A 10,637-nucleotide genomic window follows, 5' to 3' on the forward strand; every position below is an offset into this window, starting at 1 on the left:
GGGGCGTGGAGGAGGAGCAGGACAATTAGTCTGCGCGGCGCTCCCAGCCACATGGAATATGACAGGTTCCTGATAAACAGACCCCCGCCGGTCCCAAGGAAAGGCGCGCCGACCTGCCGGAGCGTGTTTCACCGGTTATTACATGGCGCGCGGTGGCGGTCTGCCTCCCACGTGCGGGCCAGGCGCAGTTCGCCGCTCCGGGGAAAAGCCCCCGGCCCCGAGGCCCGAGACAAGGGCGAGGCCCGGCGCCGGGGCGGGGGCCCCGGTAACCGGATGCCCTTGGCACCGAGGCGGGCACATCGCCCGGCCTCCAGGCGTCGAGGCCGGCGAAACAGCCGGCCCGGCCTGGCCCGGACCGCGGCCTACCAAGGGAACCGGCCAACTTCTTGGTAAGCCTGCCGGGGAAAGGCACCCCACACACACACACGCACACGCACGCAGGCCCCCATACCACGGCGGTGGGAACAGATCGGCAGGCGGCCCCGGGCCCCAATACACTCTCGCCCGATTGCCACGCCGGGACCCGAGCCGCCCCGCCCCCTTTCCCCTTGCCTGCGGGGGATGCAGAGCCCCTTAACCGACGAAAGGGGCAGCACCCTGCACGAAAGGGAAAATATGGCACTTTGGGGACGACACAAGCCGGCCAGAGAGGGCCAGCACGGGGTGGGAAATGGTCTGCGTGGGGCGCGCCCCGGAAATGGGGCGTGGAGTAGTGTAGTGGGAGGCTCGGCTGCTGGCGCTGCCGCCGTGTGTTGCCCTGTCTTTCACACACACATATGTCGGGAGCCACAACCACACGCGCCGGCACAGCAAGCAAGCATGCGCAGACATGCGCGTGTGGGGAAAAAATCCCACACGGGGCGAACCAGGAGGGGGAATGCCAGCCGGGGGGGGGGGGGGGGTCGAGGCCGTCGCCAGTCAGGCGGCACCTGGCCCCCGTCCCCATGGGGAGGGGGGGGGGCGAGACACGGGCAGACACACCACACACACGGACCAGGACCCCCCTTCAGGCACACACGCACGCAAGTGCGCACATAAAAAAGGGAGGGAGGGAGAAAAACAGGCGCCGCCCAGTCCGCGTGCCATCACGTGCAAGCGGCACATGACTAGGCGCTATGGAGGCGAATCGAGCCGATCTTCACCAGCCAGGAGATGTACTCATTGAACTCCACGGTGCCGGAGTTGTCCTGATCCAGCTCGGCGAAGGCCTTGTCGAAGGTGAGGTTGTAGAACTTCCGCTCGATCAGGGTGTTGTGCAGGTTGCGGAACTCCTCGCGGCTGAGGACGCCGGAGCCTGCACCAAGCGGTTGCGAAAGAGGGGCACGGCCCGAGAGAGGGGACAGGGGGGGGGGGGGACGGGACAGCCGGGCACGTTAGCCAAGGAGCGCCAGGAAGACCATGGAAAATGGGGGGGGGGGGGCAGAGCGTCTCTTCCCAGTAGGCGAGGGCCCGGCAGACGCACGATCCTTGTCGAAGTAGAGGAAGAAGTCGACGCAGTTCTTGAGAATGTCCTCGTCCTCCGGGGACATCTTCTCAAACTGGTCGAAGCGGTCGGACTGGCGCCACCTACATCGGCAGGGGGCCCGGGCAAATGCAAGCAGAGGCGAGCGCCGCGGGAAACCAAAGGAGACGAGAAAGGACGAATCCCGGTCAATGTGCCATGGAAATGAACGGCCTGTGCGTGGGATGCATGGGTGCGCCCGCGCCATCAAACGACGTACCAAACGAGGAACTCGTCGTAAGAGATCTGGCCATCGCCCGAGGTGTCGATCGAGCGGAAGGTCTGAGACATCCGGGCGCGGAGTCGCGTGTGAGTTGCCCTGCTCCTCGCATCACGAAGGCCATACCAAACATGGCAACAAAGCGGGAGCGCTCGAGAGAAGGAGGAGAGCCACGTACGAGATCGGTCTGGGTCTGGGTCATGAAGTGGCCCATGGAGAGGGCCATCTGCTGAAACTCGAACTTGTCGATGCTGTTCGAGCCATCGGCATCGTAGCGGTGGAAGACGCGCTTCGAGAGGGGGGGAATGTTCATGGTGGAGGAAAAGAGGGAGGAGGGGAAAAAAACGGCCAAAAGGGAAGGGGGCGATGCCTTGAATTCAGGGGGAAAAAAGCACAGAAGGAAGGCTTAAAAAGAACCCCCTGACCCGAGGCGCCCGGGGGAAATTGATGTCCTGCAATAAATGTGGACCACTTGATATTGGGATGGTCGCATAATTATTACACCTTTTATGACAAAATAGTGCCTGTATTTTGTATTTACGAAACACCAAGAATGTTATCCACAAAATATTGCTCATCCGTATGCGCAAGTAGTACAAAATTGAATGTGTAATGAATGGGGCTCTATTGAAGTCCCGCCTGCCTGGTGCGGCTACTTCTTCCGTGCGGGGCATGTTCGACCGAACACATTCCAGCCCCCGGGCTCGGCCGATCACTTCCGCGAGCTTTCTTCCCGGCGCCGGCGGCGCCCGCCCCCTCTCTTTCTTTCTCTCCGGCGGCTGGGTTCTGCCCTGCTCGCCGCATCCAAGATCACAGCTTCGCCCGAGGCCCAAGAGATGCGACCACGCCCTCGTCTCAGCTTGCCACTCCTGCTCATGCTTGCCCACCCCCGCGCTTCCTCCCGCAGCATGGCTCCAGATCTCCGGACAATGCCCTTTTGGCACAGATCGCCTACGATACCTCGGAGCCTGCCATGTGCTGCCCAGGCATATGCCATGCGTGCATGTGCCTCCTCATGTTCCCTCCATCCCGACTATCCCACCCATCCCGTCCATCCTGCTGACCTCCTCTGCCGAGCCCGCCCCAGGCACCCGGTTCGTCCCGCCTCGAGTTTCTCCTGAGACCAAGGAGGCGGGGATCTGCGTCTCCCTTCCTCAAGCGGTGGTGAACTGCCCCGTGCCTCGTGCTGGCCACGCACCGCCCACCTCAACTTTGCTCCAGTCCCTCCCCCCGCTGGTCAGCCGCACCGCCACTCCCTTCAACAGGCACTCCGCGACGCATCCTCAGCATCCTGTCCTCGTTCCCTCCGGCAGCCTCCCGTGTGCTAGACGCCGTCTCCGACTTGGGTGCCTCCCCTCCGCACGGGGCCACTCATCTCCCTTCCGTGCCGCGGCCATCTGTACCGGTCTCCGCCTGCCTCCCTTTCTCCTCCTGGCTCCTCTCCGCCCCCGTGTCCTCCCATCTCCGCCGACGTCGATCAGCCTCACTACCTGCGTCGCTTGCTCTTCCTCGCCCATCCTCCCCTTTCCGAGGCATCTCTTCCCCTTTTGAACCCCCTCCGTCCGGCATGTGGGCACTCGTGTTCGGGCAGGGATCGCAGAGCTCTTTGCGACCCCTCCCGCCCTCGCTCGACCTTTACTCCTCGCCCGGTCTAAAGCCCTTGCCCTGGCAATCCCCTAGATAACTCCTCCGTTGGTGCTGTCTCCGGCGAAGGCAATGCGGGCACCTCTTCTTCATGGTGCCTTTCCCGGCCCCACAGCTTGCGGATGGGTTGACCATCGGAGCTGACCGCTCTCGTGTCTCCTTTCCCCTGTCTCCCTGGTCACCCAGTCAGAGGGCGATCTACCTCGGCTCGTCACTGGCCAGCGACCTGCCACAGCTGAAGGTCTGCTGGGGAGTACATGGTTGGACCTCCGCACCTTCGTTGTCTCTGTCCAGGAGATTGATGCCGCGTAGGCATCCTCCCTGGCGGACAAGCTCGCCAAGGGTGTCCCCGGAGCCCAACCTCATGGCCTGGACCTTACACGGACGGCTGATGCCGAGGCGAGCGAGGCCAACCCAAGCGCGGAAGGAGGGGCGGGGCCTGTATGTCGGCCCTTGAATCGGGACAGGCGTTAGTTTGTGTGTGTGTGTGTGTGTGTGTGTGTGTGTGTGTGTGTGCGTGTGTGTGTGTGTGTGTTTGTGGGGGGAGGGGGGGAGGGGGAGGGCACCGCACAATGGACCACCCCCAGAGCAGCATGAGCCCGGACACGGGCGGGTGTGCGTGAAGCCGCTTCGATCTCGGTCCGAGGGGGGCAAAACCCCGGATCAGAGCCGGTCCACCTCCGGGAGTGCGTGCGCACACACACACGCGCACACACACGCGCACACAGATGCAGCAGGCACTTCGGACATTGGGTGTGTATTTTGTAGAAAAAATGACATGATCTCCTGGGGGGAGGGGACGCAGGGCGGCCCATCGCAGGCGCCATCGTCCTCGGGGGCGAGACAAAGGCCGGAAGGGCTGTCCTCAGGGGATTGGACGGGTGGCGGGCAGGGCAGAGGACGCGCGTTGGCCTTCCTCCCCCATCTCAATCGGCGGGGAGCCAGGAGCGCCCGCCGCCTAGGTGGAGCCCTTGGTGTTGCGGATCATCTTGGCCATGTAGTCCCACTCGGCCTCGGTGACCTGCACGAGCTCGTTGAACTCGCCGGACATGAAGGCAGTCTCGCCACCGTCAAAGTTGAACACCTGGAGCCGGAAGTGCGGCCAACACGAAAGCGCCAGCAAGGTCAGCGAATTCCGAAAGGCCGGCAAGAGGTGAAAGAAAATAAACCCCGCCCCCATGATTCCATCCCCCCTCCCCGCCTTCTTCGCCGTACCTGGCCGGTGATCCAGGAGGCATAGTCGCTGGTGAGATAGGTGGCGAAGTTGGACAGCTCCGGGACCTCGCCGAAGCGGCCGGTCGGCAGCCGGTCGATCATGAGCTTGCGGAACTTGCCGGTCGGGTCGAGGCGGCTGAAGGCCCCCTTGGTCTCAATCGGACCCGGGGCAATGCCGACAAAGCGGAAACCATAGCGGCCCCACTCCGAGGCCAGCGACCGGATGAGGGCGTTGACACCGGCCTTGGCCGCGGCCGAGGGAGCCACAAACCCGGACCCCAGGTCGGCGTAGGTGGTGGAGATGCAGAGGACATTGGCCGAGCGGCCGGCCTTCAGAAGGCGCTTGCCGGCCTCGAGGCTACGCCAGCGCGGCGGAAGGGAGAGACCCCGGACAACGGGCAACCGGGCAGGCCAGCGGCCAGGCATGGGCGGTTAGTCTGGCAGCGCGTGGGAGGGGCAAGGGCAAGGCCCGGCCGAGGGGCAGGAGGAAGACGCACGTCACGTAGGCTGTGCCATTGAGGACGATGTCGGTGATGGACTTCCAGCCATTCGGCGAGAGGCGCTCGAAGGGGGAGATGAAGTTCCCGGCACTTGAGAGGGACAGAGAAGCGAGGAAGAGGGGCCTGTGTCAGCATTCGGCAGATGGCGCCATCCAAGCGGCAGAGGGGGGAGGGGAGGGGGAGCGCGGAAAAGACGGTGGCGAGGCAGGCGCATGAAGAGCCGGAGGAAGAACGCACGCGTTGTTGACAATCACATCTGGGAGACCGGCCGCCTGCTCGCAGGCGTCCAGGGCCTTGGACACGGACTCCGGATCGCGCACATCGCACGAGGCGAAGTACACCGGGTTGCCAGTCTGCGCGGAGATCTCCTCGGCCGTGGCCTGGAGAACCTCCTGCGTCCGGCTGACAATGAAGACCGTGGCCCCGAGCTCGGAATAGCGGGTGGCCATGCCCTTGCCGAGCCCGGTACCGCCGCCGGTAATGAAGACCACCTTCCCGCGGTACGAGTCAGCCGGAAGCAGGGCCGTCAGCTTCGGCTGGAAGCTGGCCTGGGCCACTGCCGAGACGCCGGAGTCGGAGGTGGCCGCGGCGGCAGCCGGCGCGACGGCCGTCAGCTCCGAGATGTACAGGCGCATGGCCTCCTCGCGGGAGGTGCCCTTCAAGGAGTTCCAGGCGTCCCACTTGTAGCGGCCAGCGAGATCAAACATGCCCGGGCGGTCTGCCAAGCAGATTCATCAGCCGAGGGGCGACGGGGGAAGCCAGGCGAGGATGCGCAGGAGTGAGCGAGGGTGGAGAAAGGTGGGCCAGGGTGAGCCAGACTGGACGATGCCGGACGAGGGGGAACCAGTGGGGGGGGGGGGGGCGGGTCGAGCAATCGAGATACACACACACACGCCCACACACACGCCCAACGGGTGTAGCAGGAACAGAGCGCCATGTCAGACATACCAGTGGCCACATCGCCCTCCTTGGCTTGCTTGAAGAGGGAGTAAAAGCGCAGCTTCTTGTCATTGTCCATGGACAGGATGGCCGATGCCTGATCAGCCACGGTCTGCTCGAACTTGGCCAACAGCTCGGCCCCGGAGAGCTGGGTCGAGAAGGCCCGGCGGCCGGTGCTGGCAGCAGACTGGAGGAGGCGCGCAGCTGCGCTTGGGGCAATGCGGGAAAGCATGGTCGAGGGAAGGAGGCGAGCGGGGGGGGGGGGGAGAGAGAGAGAAGGAGGGAGAGGAGGGATGCGGGCGAAGGCAAAGGAACGCGCGGGGCACAGGAGCGAAGAGAGAAGAAGGCAATCGATGGGGGCCAATTGTCTGGCCAGCCCCGCCGAAGGACCCTGGGGCCCTGTCACACGGCGGCTCATATGTATTCTCCGCTCCGGCGCCGAGATGCGACGGCACCGAGAGCACCCTCCGGTGCATCTCAATACCCCGTACCACACACACACAAACACAGAAAGACAGACAGTCCCCCCCGGTTGTGCCCCGCTAGTTAGACATGCCCGGTTCCCAGCCGGCTGCAATGTGAAGCCCAGCTGGCAGGAGAGAAACGACGTCTTGGGAAGCGCGTGAAAGTGGCCCCGTGATCGCATGAGATCTTTTCTAAACAATCGGCAGCTCTGCCCGCCCCGCGCCCCCCCCCCAGTCCTTTGCATCAGCATCTAGTGCCTGCCTGGGGAGAGTCTGCTGATCGGCTCCTGGGCCGCGGCTCCCCACAGCCGGCCCCCCGCCGGCGGGTCTTCTCCCGCCCAATTGCCCCGGCCTCGCCTCTCCCCCTGCCTTCCCCTCAGCCAGCACCCGGCCATCCACAGGGAACAAGGAGCAAGAAAGCATGCTTATTGAGGCAGGGGGGGCCGGATGGTGTCCGGCCCAAAGTAGATATCTGAAAAAGGACAGTGTCTAGGGGCATTCCAGCATAACTGGCGCTGGAATCCACTGACGAAGGACGAGAAAAGGACAGAGGGGGTGTGCAGCTGCACACATGCAAATAAAAAGGTGAGCCAAGACCATAGTGAACCAGGACGGTGGTGAACCGGATCACAAAAGAGCCCAGGCTCATATCGTGGCCAAATGGAGGAGGACCAAGGAAAGCGGGCAGGTCCCCCAGCATCATCATCAGCATCAACAACAACAACAACAACAACAACATGCGTGTGACTGTGGCCGGCGCCGCGAGACACGCTGGGTCGCCGCCGGAAGGGCGCCAATGTGCCTTGTGGGCCGACAAAGAAGAGAGAAAGAGACCATGCGACATGGACGACTGACCATGCCGGTGGGGGGGACCGAGAGAGGGGAGGCCCTCAGTAGAGCGCCCAGACGGCCTCGTAGGCCACCTCGGGCAGGGCCTTCAGCATGCGGATGAGCGGGATCTCCTTGCCCACCTGGTACTTCACCTTGGGGAAGCGCGAGAAGAGAGCATGCTGAATGGCCTGAACCACGAAGTCCGGGGACATGCTGCGACGATAGGACCCATTGAAGAAGGCCAACGACCGCTCGATGCGGTTCTCCGGATAGGCGCCCTGGATTTCCTTGCAAACGGTGCCACGCTTCTCGGTGATCATGGCCGTAATGCGGCTGATGAGGTTGGTGTAGGCGAAGCCCGGGACCACCTCGCACACGGCGACCCCCATGTGCTTGGTTTCCTGCCGCAGGGCTTGCGTCATGGCCGACAGGGCGCTCTTGCTGGCCGAATAGAGGGACAAGCCAGGGATGGGGATAATCGACGAGGCACTGCTGATGTTGATGATTCGCCCACGCGTGCGGCGCAGGAAGGGCAGGCACATCTTGATCATGGCCAGCGGCGCGAGGAAATTCACCTCCAGCACCTGGCGTGCCTCCTCCATGGTAGACCACTCCACCAGGTAGCCCTGACTGATGCCGGCATTGTTGACCACGGCACCCAGGCCCTCCGGGCAGACGGACTGGATGAGCTTCTGGCAGCGCTCCAGGTCCGCGGGGTTGGTGACATCCAGCAGGAAGGGGATGAGATTCGGCCGGCCGGAGCTTTCCAGCACCTTGACGCCGGTCTCGGTCAGGCAGCCAGCCAGGACGGGCTTGTTCTCATTGGCCAGTGCCTCGACCAGCAGCCGACCGAAGCCAGTGTCGCAACCCTACCATCCGAAGGAGGCCATGCACCAGGGACAGAGGGGGGGGGGGGGAGAAAGAAAGGAGAGTCAGTTGGGGTGGTGAGTGAGGGAGTAGGGGTGAAGTGGCCGTGGGCAAGGCTGCACACGGGAAAACACGCACCGTGATGAGAGTATACAGCTCCTCACGGGGAGTCGACAGCCGGGCCAGGTCCCGCTGTTGCCCCGGGAAGAAGGGGAAGAAATTGATGTTGGCTACCACCGATGTGTTGACATATTGCACAATCGCATGCACGGTGTAAAGCAAGAAAATGAAGGCTATGCCATCGACAAGGAGACTCATGGCTGGCTGACTGTGGGTGCAGATCATGCGGTGGAGAGGCAGAAAAAGAGAGAAGGAGGAGGGAAGTCCACGAGTCAGTGGTCGGTGCCAGGGAAGAGGAAGGCCAAGCAGGGCCTGAGATGAAGGTGACGAAGACGCATGTACCTTGAAAGGTAGAGGGGTGGCACAGGCAGGCGTGTGGATGTGCGCGTGCGGCAAAGAAAATGCAAGCGAGAGGGATCGAGCGGAGAGGGAGAGGGAAGGACCAAGGGCAGGATACTGGCTTGTGAATTGTCATCTGGAACTCGATGCCGGATCCTTTTATAGTGGCCGTGGAACACTCGGGTGCAGATCGCTGCAGCCCGAGAGGCAGGAGACACAAACGAAGATCACCGCAGGCCAACACACGGCCAACGAGGGCCAGGGAAACCCCAACACCCAAGCCACGAATCAAGAGGCCACATTCCACAGAGTGTGCTGGGTTGCAAAAACCGCCGACGCTTCGCCTCCCGGGCTGTTGGAGGCCACCATCCCGGGCGCCATTAGTCGAGGACATCACTTACGCGCGCGCGCGCGCGCGCGCGCGCCCGTGCACGTATGCATGGATTGCTTCCGGAGTTTGCGCCCCACCACATCGGTGCCCGTGGCCAAGTTTGCCCTGTCCAGCATACGCCAGCCAACCGGCCTGCTGTAGGCATGTAACTGCTCTCGCGATCTGCGCCTTGCCTCCGAAGGCACCGCCTCCCGGTCGAGGCACCTGCATGGGACCATGGGCGAGCGCCAACTGAAACATGGCGTGAGACCAGGGAGAATGGAGCCGGGGGTGGACCGTGTGTCATGGACTTGGGGCGAGGCCCTTGCGCCTCACTTGAGCGGGCCCGCCTCGCATGTCAAGTCCCTCCGAGGGGGGCGGGGGTAGCAACCCCGAGTGCACCTCTTTCGAGCGTGCTTGGACTCCTTTCCGTCGCGGTCCGACTTCAATGCGCCAATGGTCCGCGGACAAAAGGCCTATTGGTGGGCCCCTGCGCGAGAAGTGCCCCTGCCCCGGGGGGGGGGGGGGGGGAAGGAGGAAGAGAGGCGAGCGGCAGCGGGGGAGAAGGAGCCCCAACGCCGGGAAGCCCGGTGGAAGGAGGCGCCTAGGAAAGCAGGGGCCTCGGCGAGCAAACTATCCCCCTGGACAAGGCCGAACACCGACCAAACCCGCGCGACTGGCCGCCATGTGCATGTGTCGGGGAGAGCCACCGCTCCCGGACCTGGGAATTTCGGTGCCGGCTTTTGCGCGCGAACCCGGCGCCCAGACGACCGAAAGCCCGGCAAATGTCGTGTAACGGCAAGACGACATGCAGAGTGGCCATGCCGGCGGTGGGAAAGTAGCCCAGGGGACGGGCACCGGGGATCTAAGGTGGGAAACTTCCCAGGGGGGGGGGGGCCTGCACCGAGAAGCCCATTCACCGAGACCGGGGAAGTTCGCAGGTACCGAGGCGAAGCCCACGGCGAGGGCGAACCACATGCATCGCAATATGCTGCCCCTGGAGGGGACCTCCACCAGAGGGGGAAGAGGTAGAAAAAAGAGAGGGGGGAGCGGCCCGCAAACTAAACAGACGAGGCCAATGGCCTCGGGCCGTTCATGGGACGCCTCTGCCCCGGCCCATGTCACCCCAGGCCCAATGGGCCACGGGCACCGGGCGAAAGCGGCCAAATCGGGGGATGTCGCGGTATGGCCGCCGTGCCTGGAACTCGCCCTCCAGGCGAGGGAGAAAACCAAGATCTGATCAGCCTTACAGGGCCCCATGCGCTGGGCGATGCGCGTCCTCGACCGGCCGAGGATCGGAGAGGCAGAAAGAGGTAGGGCCAGAGTCTGCGGAAGGAGCAGGAGAAGGGCCGGATCGGCCGATCGCGTGGAACACCGGCCACCAGAAACCCTGCACGAGTGGCTATCGGCCCGACCCAGTGGCCAGGCAGTTATGCGCCAGGAGGTGGAGCCGAGCCCGACTCGGAGGGGGGGGGGGGGGGGGGCAGTTGCGAAAGCGGAGAAAAACAGCCAGCCAGAGTGCCTCGAGGGCACATGGTCCCAGAAAGCAGGGTTAAGGAGCCAGCACAGTCCCCACAAGAGCATGGCGCAGACCAGGAGCGCACAAAAGGTGGCCACGGCGGGGGGG

The 10,637-nt window shown here is 63.8% G+C and overlaps 3 protein-coding genes across 3 annotated transcripts; all 3 read right to left on the reverse strand.

Moving 5' to 3' along the window:
* Nucleotides 1-417: 417 nt before the first annotated feature.
* H696_01876 (hypothetical protein) lies at nt 418-2,085 on the reverse strand. The gene is made up of 4 exons (XM_009495778.1): nt 1,900-2,085; nt 1,722-1,783; nt 1,463-1,566; nt 418-1,294 (listed from the first exon to the last, which is right to left on the reverse strand). Exons 1-4 carry the CDS (start codon nt 2,032-2,034, stop codon nt 1,107-1,109), a joined length of 489 nt encoding a protein of 162 aa, XP_009494053.1. The 5' UTR covers nt 2,035-2,085; the 3' UTR covers nt 418-1,106.
* Nucleotides 2,086-4,106: 2,021 nt separating this feature from the next.
* H696_01877 (2,4-dienoyl-CoA reductase (NADPH2)) lies at nt 4,107-6,284 on the reverse strand. The gene is made up of 5 exons (XM_009495779.1): nt 6,029-6,284; nt 5,318-5,798; nt 5,078-5,170; nt 4,581-4,938; nt 4,107-4,449 (listed from the first exon to the last, which is right to left on the reverse strand). Exons 1-5 carry the CDS (start codon nt 6,249-6,251, stop codon nt 4,324-4,326), a joined length of 1,281 nt encoding a protein of 426 aa, XP_009494054.1. The 5' UTR covers nt 6,252-6,284; the 3' UTR covers nt 4,107-4,323.
* A 610-nt stretch (nt 6,285-6,894) lies between these two features.
* Nucleotides 6,895-9,061, reverse strand: H696_01878 (hypothetical protein). The gene is made up of 3 exons (XM_009495780.1): nt 8,644-9,061; nt 8,320-8,509; nt 6,895-8,183 (listed from the first exon to the last, which is right to left on the reverse strand). The coding sequence occupies exons 2-3, from the start codon at nt 8,497-8,499 to the stop codon at nt 7,374-7,376; spliced, it is 990 nt and encodes a 329-aa protein (XP_009494055.1). The 5' UTR covers nt 8,500-8,509; nt 8,644-9,061; the 3' UTR covers nt 6,895-7,373.
* Between the last annotated feature and the right edge of the window lie 1,576 nt (nt 9,062-10,637).

Source organism: Fonticula alba (assembly GCF_000388065.1).
Source record: "Fonticula alba strain ATCC 38817 unplaced genomic scaffold supercont2.3, whole genome shotgun sequence".
NCBI classification, from domain to species: Eukaryota; order Rotosphaerida; family Fonticulaceae; genus Fonticula; species Fonticula alba.

Excerpts from the sequence above, each read along its gene's own strand:
- H696_01878 (XM_009495780.1), bottom strand. The coding sequence starts at position 8,499 with ATGAGTCTCCTTGTCGATGGCATAGCCTTCATTTTCTTGCTTTACACC. Across the intron at positions 8,184-8,319 it reads AGCTGTATACTCTCATCACG|GGTTGCGACACTGGCTTCGG; the intron begins GTGCGTGTTTTC and ends TTCGGATGGTAG.
- H696_01876 (XM_009495778.1), bottom strand. The coding sequence starts at position 2,034 with ATGAACATTCCCCCCCTCTCGAAGCGCGTCTTCCACCGCTACGATGCC. Across the intron at positions 1,784-1,899 it reads CCCAGACCCAGACCGATCTC|ACCTTCCGCTCGATCGACAC; the intron begins GTACGTGGCTCT and ends CGGATGTCTCAG. Across the intron at positions 1,567-1,721 it reads TACGACGAGTTCCTCGTTTG|GTGGCGCCAGTCCGACCGCT; the intron begins GTACGTCGTTTG and ends CTGCCGATGTAG.
- H696_01877 (XM_009495779.1), bottom strand. The coding sequence starts at position 6,251 with ATGCTTTCCCGCATTGCCCCAAGCGCAGCTGCGCGCCTCCTCCAGTCT. Across the intron at positions 4,939-5,077 it reads AATGGCACAGCCTACGTGAC|CCTCGAGGCCGGCAAGCGCC; the intron begins GTGCGTCTTCCT and ends GCGCTGGCGTAG. Across the intron at positions 4,450-4,580 it reads CCTCCTGGATCACCGGCCAG|GTGTTCAACTTTGACGGTGG; the intron begins GTACGGCGAAGA and ends TTCCGGCTCCAG.